This window comes from Impatiens glandulifera, chromosome 1, assembly GCF_907164915.1.
Source record: "Impatiens glandulifera chromosome 1, dImpGla2.1, whole genome shotgun sequence".
Lineage (NCBI taxonomy): Eukaryota > Viridiplantae > Streptophyta > Magnoliopsida > Ericales > Balsaminaceae > Impatiens > Impatiens glandulifera.
In genome coordinates, this window is record NC_061862.1 from 82,795,929 (window position 1) to 82,807,571 (window position 11,643).

General features: G+C 32.5%; 2 protein-coding genes across 2 annotated transcripts; one reads left to right on the top strand and one right to left on the bottom strand.

The window, feature by feature from the left end:
• The first annotated feature begins 3,753 nt into the window (after window positions 1–3,753).
• Window positions 3,754–7,381, top strand: LOC124919112 (transcription factor GTE4-like). Its single transcript, XM_047459272.1, has 6 exons — window positions 3,754–3,935; window positions 4,068–5,910; window positions 5,991–6,039; window positions 6,349–6,423; window positions 6,517–6,598; window positions 6,750–7,381. Exons 2-5 carry the CDS (start codon window positions 4,156–4,158, stop codon window positions 6,567–6,569), a joined length of 1,932 nt encoding a protein of 643 aa, XP_047315228.1. The 5' UTR covers window positions 3,754–3,935; window positions 4,068–4,155; the 3' UTR covers window positions 6,570–6,598; window positions 6,750–7,381.
• Window positions 7,382–7,616: 235 nt separating this feature from the next.
• Window positions 7,617–10,690, bottom strand: LOC124919113 (malate dehydrogenase, mitochondrial). The gene is made up of 7 exons (XM_047459273.1): window positions 10,347–10,690; window positions 10,050–10,223; window positions 9,774–9,942; window positions 9,324–9,385; window positions 9,114–9,235; window positions 8,149–8,266; window positions 7,617–8,021 (listed from the first exon to the last, which is right to left on the bottom strand). The coding sequence occupies exons 1-7, from the start codon at window positions 10,599–10,601 to the stop codon at window positions 7,881–7,883; spliced, it is 1,041 nt and encodes a 346-aa protein (XP_047315229.1). The 5' UTR covers window positions 10,602–10,690; the 3' UTR covers window positions 7,617–7,880.
• Window positions 10,691–11,643: the final 953 nt, after the last annotated feature.

Sequence of the window (11,643 nt, forward strand, 5' to 3'; positions counted from 1 at the left end):
CTACATGTCTAACTACGTATCTGTTAGACTGCACGTCTAACCACGTGTCTGTTAGACTGCACGTCTAACCACGTGTCTGTTAGACTGCACGTCTAACCACGTGTCTGTTAGACTGCACGTCTAACCACGTGTCTGTTAGACTGCACGTCTAACCACGTGTCTGTTAGACTGCACGTCTAACCACGTGTCTGTTAGAATGCACGTCTAACCACGTGTCTGTTAGAATACACGTCTAACCACGTGTCTGTTAGACTACACGTCTAACCACGTGTCTGTTAGACTGCACGTCTAACCACGTGTCTGTTAGACTGCACGTCTAACCACGTGTCTGTTAGACTGCACGTCTAACCACGTGTCTGTTAGACTGCACGTCTAACCACGTGTCTGTTAGACTGCACGTCTAACCACGTGTCTGTTAGACTCCACGTCTAACCACATGTCTGTTAGAATGCCCGTCTAACCACGTATATGTCTAATAACCAACACGTCTAATAAACTTGATTCAAGTTAAGTCTAACTTAGCACGTTTTGATGCACCTGCAAAAAAACATTAGACGACTTAGTTTCATTCTTATTTAAGTTTTACACAAGTTCATCATCAAAATATCGTTAGTCAAAATAATTTGACCCAACATCTTATTTAGGTTTTTGAAACATGTTTTATATATTAAATTAAATTTTATTAGGGAAGAGCATCAATTTCAGACAAAATTGTTGAAGAGATACTTTTTCAATTTTTTGTGATCAAATAAATTGTTTTTTATCACTGTTTAATATTTTATTGTCTTAATTAGGCTGTTAAAAAAACAAAAGATTTAGTTTCTCTTTTTATATTTTTTATTTTCTATTTTCGTTTTATGAAAGTTGTTTTTTTATTAATATATAATTTAACCTATCTTATTTTTCCTATATCTTAAACTATTGTCTTTCAATTTTTATATATACATTTTTTTAAAATTATAATTCATATTAAATAATATGTTTTAACTTAAATTTTTTATTTTATTTTCAATAGTTTAAATTAAATTAAACCGATAGTCGAATTAGTTGTCTTTCGTATCTTTCATAATTCATTTTATATAAATATATTTTTCTCAAATAATTTTTCCCACTATTTATATATATTATATATATATATAGATGAATATATAATTTATATGACTATTAATTCAAAAAAAATGCCACTAAATTTATATTAAAAAAATCATTATCTAACAATTAAAAAATAAAAATTAATAAAAAAATATTACAAATTTATGTTTATATATATAAAAATATTTAGTTCATAAAATTTTTTTATAATACTTTTTCATATACATATATAATATTATAATATTACATATTTATTTATATATATATATATATATATATATATATATAATTTGTTTATTAATATTTCATACAATTTACTTATCTTATAAAACAATTACTAATAATTAATTTATTTTTTTATTTTTTTATTTTTATATATTATATATTATATATTTTCTTTCTTATAAATATATTCTTTTTTACTCAATTAAATAGTTTAAAAAGTTTTTTTATAATCTTCCCGTGTACAACGCCATCATACTAATAATATTAAGAGGAGTGATAGAGAGAAGGAATTTGTTGAGAGAATGACTTGGCATCACATTTGGTTGGAAAATGTAAAAGTGGGAGGAAAGAGAGAAAAAAGAGAAAATATTTGATTTTTTTAGCGAATAAAATTATGCCAAGTCATTCCATAACCAAATTCTCTTACCTAATCATTTTTCTAATATTAATGTATAGCATAGTTCTAATTAATATAACATTTCCTTATTCATTAATTCATATTACTTAAAAAACAATTTTACAAATACATCTAGTCATTAATATTTTTAAATTGTAATTACATTTTTGTAAGTACACCTTAGTATCCTACTGGTATATATATTAACATTGTTTTTATTATATTCTTTTATTAAACATAAAGTTAGAAATGAATTACAATTTTATAGTTTTTCTAAATATATAAATTGAATTGTAATTTAATGTGAGTTCTACACGAATTAAAATTTAAATGTCAATTTTAATTTCACTCGTTCAAATAATCTTTCGAAAAAATTTCAGCGCACATAGGGTGACCTCATGTCAATCTCAAAATTATCCTCATGTATTTAAGGTCATTTTGGTAGGTGCTTAACGAATTTGGTTAATTGTAGTGAAAATTATGTTTTTAAAATGAACTTTTTGTCGAGAAGTTTTTTGTAAAACGACACGCTGAGCTGTCTAGGAAGTTGAAGTCCATATGAACCGGGTTGGATTCGCTCCTCCTTCGTTGGCCATGGATAGTTAAATGTAGCTTATGTATTAAGCTATGATTTTATTAGCTTGATTGATGAACTTACTGGCTCAATTTCTAAAACTATGATTGATATTCATACTTTTGTTTAATATAAATAAATAAAAAGGTGAGTTCTTTTAATAAAAGTATTTAAAAGACAATAGTATATAATGATAAAAGAAAATAAAAAAATTAAAATTTTTAATATTTGAGTTAATAGATTAAAGGATCAATAATTCGCATGATAGAAAAAAATATTATTAAATTAAAATTAGTTATTAGGAGTAAATGTCACTATTAATTTTTTTTAATTATAAAGGTCACACATGACCTTAAAAAGCTCATACCTCATGTCAATACACGTTAAAGTTTCACCTTCAATGTTACAACAAATGCTCGGAATTTGAACTTCAATGCTTGTCAAATTTCAGCTCAAAATGTGCAATTATTTTTGCTCGAATTATGGGAACGGAAGGTCCCAAATCTGACTTAAAACATTGTTCAAACGTTCTGCTCAAAATTATTTGTAAGGTCACATGATACATTTTTTTTGACGGACGTCCATGTCTGTTAGGGCAAAACCATATTTTGTACAAACTTGACAATGCGAAACTCGAAATTGTGAGGTTCAAAAGAAGATGTCTTAAATTGTAATTGACCCAATAGTAAACCCAAATTGTAATTGACCCAATAGTAAGCCCAAATTGTGAGGTTCACTCCACCAAGGTAGCCTAGTGGTAAAAGTCGGCTTAAAAGACCAAAAAATCACGAATTCGATTTCATCTAGAAGCGTTTTAAATTTAAGCGGGGTTATGATTGTGGAATGTTGTACTAATTGAGTTGTCATTTAATTCTCAAAAAAATAAATTTATAAGGTTCAAAAGAAGATGTCCCAAATTACAATTAACTCTAATAAAAAACTTAAAATTGTAAAATTCAAAAAAAAATATCCCAAATTGGATTGACTCCAGTAAAAAAATCCTAACTTGTTATTTGAACATAATAAGAAAATATGAAAATTCATGATGAGTAAAATACATATAACTATTTTACATATATAAGTTATTTTGTAATTACATTATAAGAGTAAGTTATCACAATAAAATAATTTAACTGACAATATGGAAATCACAAAAGTGTCACTAAGCATTTCTTCATTGAAATGAGGACATACAATTTTTTCTATTATTAAGAATTAAAAAAAATTCTACAAAAGAGAATTATTCTACTATTAAAAAATAAATATAAAAAGAAATCGATAAAATGACAAGCCTATTCGCAGTAAATGCGCGTGGAGAACGATTGTCGATGAAAAAGGAAATTACGAAATTTCTTACAAAACTATTGGTTAAGCCTTGTCTCATGACGTGGAAATTTACATCTTTAGACCAAAAATTTGTCTGGGCGCGTGAGATTAAAATATGCAAGCACTCCCAATATGGTCGGAAGTCGGCACGTCAGTTTGAGGAGAAATTTTTTTTAGAGAGAGAAAGTCTAGCAGCGGGAGGAAATTGCGGATCGAACTTCTCCCCGCGCATCGTTTGCCTGTTCTAGGGTTTCTTCTTCCATAATCCAAACCCTAATTTTGTTTCATGATTTCGATTTCTCCTCCGATTAATTGCTTTAGGTAATTCGTTTCTCCCTTGTTATTCCTCTACATCTATCATAAAACCCTTGTTTTAAGTTTCGGTCTTTGGAGGCCGGCTTTGAATTAACATATTAGACGGCGGGTTCCGTTTTCTTTTTTTTGATATATCAGATTCAGTCTGGTTCAGACCTGTCTGAGCTGCTTGGTCTTTTGAGCTAGATCTTTGGATTAGGGTTTTCTTTTGGGCTTATGTTCATGTATGGCTTGGGGGACAACATGTGCAGATAAGTCGAGAGCGAATCATAGATGGGGTGATACCAGTAAGGTCTATACTAGAAAAAAACTCAAGAAAGGGGTCACGAACGACAGTCCCTCCGTGGTTACTGAGGTTGTTACGGATAATGACCCTCCCACCATTAGTGAACCCCAGACTGCCATTCCTAGTGGTGGGGATGATATTGCCTCTTCAGTGGCCAACCTTGACAGCCAAGATGATATTGTTGGGGAAGAAGACAATGGGAACCATGAACCTCATCACTCTTCTCATGCAGAAGGTTCAGAGGAGGACAAATATTGCCAGCAGCTACAAACTCCATCATTGGTGAATGCTTGTTCCGACAATTCTTCCAGCCTTAATCAACCTCCTGAAGCTCCAATATCAAATGGAATTCTTGGACCACTCGACGGTAATGATAAGCCACTTGTTTCAAGAGTTGATAACAGAGTTAGGATTAATTTTGAAACAATATATCCTAAGGATGATGTTCGGCTGCTTAGGAGGAAGCTGCTGGGTGAGCTCGATCAGGTCAGGAGTCTAGTAAAGCGATTCGAAGAGAAGGAGATTGAGCTAACTGGGTTATCCATTGATGGTTATAATGGGTCTGAGTATCCTGACAATGGTGTTGTGAGTGGAAGGGCTCTACTTCGGGTGAATTCTGAGTTTGGATCTGCTGCTCATCGAAATTCAAGGCCTCTCAGGCAACTGAGTGTTTCAGTTACAAATAATAGTCATGTCATTAATGAATTTGTTGAAAAGGAGAAGAGAACTCCTAAGGCTAATCAATATTACCACAATTCAGAGTTTCTTCTTGGAAAAGATAGATTACCATCTGAAAGTAACAGGAAGTCGAAGTCCAGCGGAGGGAAGAAACATGGTAGACAAACGAATTTTGGGTTTAACGTGGAAGGTCATACTAATCAAGCATTAAAGAGTTGTAATAATTTGTTGGCTAGATTATTGAAGCACAAGCACGGTTGGGTATTTGAGAAGCCTGTTGATGCGAAGGCTCTTGGGCTTCACGATTATCATGATATCATCAAGCATCCGATGGACTTGGGTACAATCAAAAGTCGGTTAGCAAGGAGCTGGTACAAGTCTCCTAGAGAATTTGCAGAAGATGTGAGACTTACTTTCAGTAATGCCATGACATATAATCCCAAAGGTCAAGATGTTCATATTATGGCAGAGGAGGTATCCAAGGTTTTTGAAGAAAAGTATGCAGATATAGAGGCTGAGAATAATCATCTTCATTGGAGGTACCAACTTGTTAATGAAACAGGTTTTCCTACCCCAACCTCAAGAAAAGTGCAACCTCTTCCGGCTCCACCCTCTCTTCCAATTAGAACATTTGATAGGTCAGAATCAATGCCGTCAATGCCATTTCTAAAACGGAGTGGTTCAATGTGCAGAACTCCTGCTCCAAAAAGACCGAAAGCAAAAGACCCCAATAAGAGAGATATGACATACGAAGAGAAGCAAAAGCTCAGCACAAAGCTTCAGGGTTTACCTCCAGATAAGTTGGACAGCATAGTACAGATCATTAAGAAAAGAAATACTGAATTATGTCAACACGATGATGAGATTGAGGTTGATATCGACACTGTTGATGCAGAGACACTTTGGGAACTCGATAGATTTGTTACCAATTACAAGAAAAATTTGAGCAAGCATAAAAGAAGAGCTGAACTTGCAACTCAAGCAAAAGCAATGGGGGTAAATGCTGCTAAGAATAAGGTAAGGTTCTGCATTGTATTATCTTGTCTTGTAATCGAAAGACAGTTTGCTTAACAAAATTGAATGTTTTGTTATTGTAGGTCTTCTCTCCACGAGCTGATATGGACAACACCAATGAAACAAATATAGGTAGGACACACTAAAGGAAGTAGTAAACTCTTCAGTATTTCTTTTCCTTTTTTTTATCTTGTTCCTTTTTCTTGTTTAATATTTAATTTCAAATAACCCACCATATAGTGGACAATCTTACACATCATTAACCAAAATACCAACTATTTAAAAAGTATATTATATATTTATACCCTAAGGTATTTTTTACCCCAAATAACATGATTTTCAATAATCTACTTAAAGTTATTTGGAAATAACCACTTAGTTATTCAAATAACCTTAAGATCAAACAAGTCCTAATATGTTCTTCTCTTTCCCTTGAAGCAGTTGCTGTTCCTCAATCACAAGGAGATAATGTGAGTAGTTCTAGCAGTTCTAGCAGCGACTCTGGTTCTTCAAGTGGTGAGTGACGTTTCTTGTCATAATTTTAAAAAACAATGTTGCCTCTGATTGGTGAGAGTTAGTGACTCACTTACACATGCTTTGCCTGTGCAGATTCAGACAGTGATAGTTCTTCTGGCTGCAGTTCAGATCAAGGGAACCATTGATGGATTATGTCATAAGATGAGACTAAATGGTAAAAGAAATAATGAAAAAACTAATTAAACTTGAAGTTCTGTTTGAAGCAAGTATTTGACATACAATGTCTTTTCTCAAAAAAGAGTAACACTGGTCTTAGCTTTTCAAGTTGTTTTATTTATGTTTTACCCTTTTGGGATTGGGAACAGGTGAAGATCATCAATCAAGATAAACATTGCATTGGGAGATGAAATGGGCAGAAAGGCACAAACATATGATTGGAATTAAGCTGATTACTACTGTACTTTATATTATTAGTAATGGGTTTTAGTATTATTGAGATTTATTTGGCTGAGATATCATTTAAACTGATTTTGGGAGCAGCGGCAGCAGCTCATGAATAGAATTTATTAACTGTCTGGGAGCCTGTTATTATGCAAATCCCGCGTTTTCATTCTCCGAATGATTGCGAGGGAAAAGCATTCAGGAATCTAGAAACAAACAACACCTTATAACATTCACTTGTGGGATGATGAGTATTTATGTATTAATACCCCCCATGTTATATTTATATGGTGGAGAAGTTGGGTTGATTATGTAGACAGGCCAATGGAGATGTTAGGTTTCTTTCATGTAAAACAAATGGCTGGTGATTTCAGTTTATGGTGGTGCAATGTTTTTGAAGTTATGTCATTGCAAACTTTGTACAACTCCAAGTAGGTTAATGATAGTGGTAGAGTTCAAGTTAAGTTATGTGTAAATATTTAAAGATTAGTTAGTTGCCTTTGTTTGTGTTCATATCTTTCCATTTTATTTTATTTTAGATTCAATCATTCTTCTTGCCCATAATCCAAGAAGTTTTATGCAATATCCCTAATAAACTTAAATAAATATTTCTAATTAAACTAATAAGAATTCTTTTTAGAAACATTTTGATGAAGTTAGCACAAACGAGGACATGTATAGAATAACTTGTATTCATATTTCTTCTCTCTATCTCAACTTAAAATATTCTATAAGTTGAGTAATCTTTGATCTTTTAGTTCATGAACCAAAATTCTAGAAAGCACATAATAAAAGATATAAATATTGATGATTCATCACAATTTGTAAACAGATTAAAAAAACTCTAAGATGAGTAATCCCACCAATTCAAGTGTATTGGAACATTATTTCTAAGTATGCAAGACAAGCTAGATAGCTAGCTTAGCTATGTGTTCCTTAACCATAAACAACAATCGCAGAACAAAACTCATTAAAAGAAGTTACAAGTATCTGTCTACAAATGCAGAAACACTTGTATGCAGAAATAGTAATGTTGTCAAGATGGTTTAAAATTTTCAACTCTGGTTGGCAAACTTGATTCCCTTTTCAATTGAAGCCTTGAGTTCTGGTTTAAGGTTTTCCAATCCTTGCTTTTCAAAGTCTGAAAGATTGCCCAATTCTAGAACTTCCTCCACACCATTCTTTCCCAACCTCACCTGTATTTCAATTCAGTGTCAAAATTTACATCCAAACTCAACATATATATATATATATATATATATATATATATATAATATTCATCAACTTTAAATCAATAATGAATTCAATCTATGAAATCATCACCTTCGAAGCAAAGAAGGGCAATTCAGTGATGCTCGATTGTACATATGAACATTCTACAACATCTGGTACTCCATTTAGACCCTTCAAGCATGCATCAGCGAAAATAGCACCAGCATAGCTGCAAGAAGGAGAAAACATATATGGTAAGATTACATCTTATCCCATCAACCAAAATACCAAATAAAGGATATTTCAGTCATTTAAACCAAAAAAATCACCTTTTCAGCAAACATGATTTTTTAGTTTACAAGAGAAAAGGCCTTAAATTAAACAAGCTCTAGATATTCAAACAAAACTCCAAAGCTAAATAACAATGTACATTAATTCTTTCAATAGTTGCAACAACCAATTATGGAACACATATATCACAAAGCTATGAATTCTTAGCGGGTATTATAGAGACATCACTTGGCAAAACATGGAGTCAAAGAGATGTATCAACACTGAGCAAGCTACACTGCAAAGTGTTAGAAATATTCTCTCCTCTGAGCCGTTAGATTCCACTAAAGTCCAAGGAAGGTTCATGAATGCTGCTCACTCATTTTAGTTCCCAATCGATTCTTTAAATTAAATAAAATGAAGAATCAACTAACTTGGGTTTGAGTTCAGCACAGACTGACAAGGGCTAGGGTTAAATATAAGATTGTTGGATTGCTAATGGGCTTTTGATTAATATTGTTAGTTACTTGGTAGTATTATAAATAATGTAATAGGATGCTTCAATATTGATGTAATGTCTCTATCTCTCTCCTAGCCATAGGACTCCCCTTACTCATCTTAATGCAATCTACTTTCTCATCTCCCTCTCTATTCTTACTCTACTATCCTACTGCTTTATTATACACTTCATATGTGGTTACTGCCAAGAAATATCACAGTAGAATATTATGATTATAAAATGTTAAGATGTCACACCCAAAGGAAAGAATGATGCCATAGAGATATCAAATGAGTTACAAACTTACGCCATTGAGAGTGTTGCCGAACCCTTTCCAGCCTTAGCTTCTACAACTTCTGTACCTCCATCTTGTGTCCTCTTTGTAAGAGCAATAATTTGTTCATCTGACAAGTTTGCTTGTGGAGTGGCCTGGAAGCAACCGACAGAAGTCAAAACAAAAACAAAGGAAATGGTTGGTTGAGGAAATCCTTAAAAAAGAATAATAAAATAGTTGTACCTGTGAAAATAGAGGTAGAATGGTTATCCCAGCATGACCACCAACAACAGGTACAATAACACCTGAAATCAAAATAGGAAATTGAGTTCACATTCAAAATTAGGGGTACCCTGGATTATATAATGATAAATAATTTGAGTGTATTTGTAAACCTGTAGTTTGCCACAATCTGTGTCACACATGTTATCGAAAAATCGTCAAAACTAAAAAATGAAAGTGTTTTTTCTCTACCGTTATAGGTTTGTTTCCTGGAAAGTGATCCAAATTATATTCTTGATAATGGTTTTAACATTTACTTCATTTGGTATACAGACTATTTTCTGATCATGATTAAATGATTGTGTGAATTTTAACTTCATTTGGTATAAAGATACTTTTTGAATCATGATCCATAAGTAAACAGCTAAACTAAAAAATAGTGCTTTAGGGGAAGGGATTGAGAAGACAAACCCTCAACAGGAACATTTGCCTTCCCGGCATAGAAAGTTCTGGCCCTAACCACATCTAATGTGGTCACACCAAACAATCTCTTCTCATCATAAGTCCCAGCTTTCTTGAAGATCTCAGCCGCAATGGGGACAGTAGAATTCACAGGGTTACTAATCATATTAACAAGCGCCTGATGACACACACACAAACAAACAAACCAATATCAATTGAACACTGTAAAACACAACAAAAGAAACAAACTTTAAGGAAAGTAAAGTGAAAATATAGGGGTTTTACATTAGGGCAATATTTTGCAATAGCAGTGCAGAGAGATTTCACGATGCCAGCGTTGATATTGAAGAGATCATCACGGGTCATGCCAGGCTTTCTTGGCACACCAGCTGGAATGATAACTATATCAGCTCCCTCCAATGCATGTCTTAGCTGTTCCTCGCCTGCGTATCCAGATACCTGCGAAGAAGGAAGTTATTCACGGGTCAAATCGGAGGAATTTTTAACAAAGATAGAATGGGTCAAAGACAAATTGATAGAAAATGAAAAGGAAGAGACGGGGAGGGGAGGGGAGATGGAAACCTCAGATCTGGTATTGATGTGGCTGATGTCGGCGGCGACACCTGGGGTTCCGGCGATATCGTAAACGGCTAGCCTGGAAACAAGGGGGTTAAGCTTCATCAAGAGGGCAAGTGGCTGTCCGATTCCTCCGGCGGCACCTAAAACAGCGACTTTTCGCTCTGGGTGGGATTCGGATGAGAAGGCGCGGCGGAGAAAGTGAGATGTAGAGGAAGCTCTACAAGATGCTCGGATGGATCTCAACATAGCGGCCTTCATTGTTTGATGTTCTTTGAGAAAGAGAGATAGAGAGACTGAGCCGCTTGAGAAATGAGAGAGGAGAGAGAGACTGTCGAATTGAGAAATAGTAGTAGTGGTAGTAATTTTCACACGATACACTAAATAATATGATTGAGAAAACGTTACTTTAAAAGATTTATTATTTATTTAACCTAATCATTATTTAAGGATTTGTTTAGTTGAGATTTTTTTTTTCATTTATTTTTTTAAATCATTTTGATAAATATTTTTAAAAAACTAGTTCTTATGTTAAACTATGAAGATTTATGTATACAAGGATAACAATATAAAAAAAAAAAATTTTTATAACAAAATCATAATAACATGTATTCAATATTTAAATTGTAATAAATTACGAATAATATATTAAAATAAAAAAAATAACACTTTCATTCCATATTTTATTCACTTTGGTAAAATAATTCATATATTCATACATATTTTTTCTCAATGAAAGTCTCATATTGTAACCTTACACTTTTATTTTTGTCAATTAATTATTTGATTTATATTTTTTAACGTTTAGTATCGTCACCTTACATTTTACTTTGGTTATTCAATTATTTAATTCATATTTTTTAACGTTTAGCATCGTGACCTTACATTTTAGTCAATCAAATATTTCATTCATATGTTTTAACCACTTTCAATTGTTATCGACCTATTATTCATCGACAAATCTAATCTCAATCACACTTGATTAAAAGGTTGTACTTGTTTTTGTTAGGTTGTAAGTTCGAAATATATATATAGTATTTTTAATTTTATTTTTAATCCATTTACTCTTACATATATATATTCAAATTAACCACAAGTCTTTTCCCCGATATATAAGAGTTAGTTATATTTTGTGTTGAATTTAAAATATAATGTCTTATTAGTCTAGTTTGTTAAAAGTTTTATTTGTTTTGTTATGTTACAAGTTCAAAATATATTTATAGTATTTTTAATTTTATTTTTAATTGTTTAAGTTTATGGGCGGGTCAATCTATAATTCGACTCAAGTATCCATTTATTCTCA

Bases quoted from the DNA above. Each gene is read 5' to 3' on its own strand.
- LOC124919113 (XM_047459273.1), bottom strand. From the start codon at position 10,601: ATGAAGGCCGCTATGTTGAGATCCATCCGAGCATCTTGTAGAGCTTCC. The intron at 10,224-10,346 runs GTTTCCATCTCC...CCTTCTTCGCAG, and splicing joins ACATCAATACCAGATCTGAG to GTATCTGGATACGCAGGCGA. The intron at 8,267-9,113 runs GTAAGTTTGTAA...TCCTTCTTGCAG, and splicing joins TCGGCAACACTCTCAATGGC to CTATGCTGGTGCTATTTTCG.
- LOC124919112 (XM_047459272.1), top strand. From the start codon at position 4,156: ATGGCTTGGGGGACAACATGTGCAGATAAGTCGAGAGCGAATCATAGA. The intron at 6,040-6,348 runs GTAGGACACACT...CCCTTGAAGCAG, and splicing joins CACCAATGAAACAAATATAG to TTGCTGTTCCTCAATCACAA. The intron at 6,424-6,516 runs GTGAGTGACGTT...TTGCCTGTGCAG, and splicing joins CGACTCTGGTTCTTCAAGTG to ATTCAGACAGTGATAGTTCT.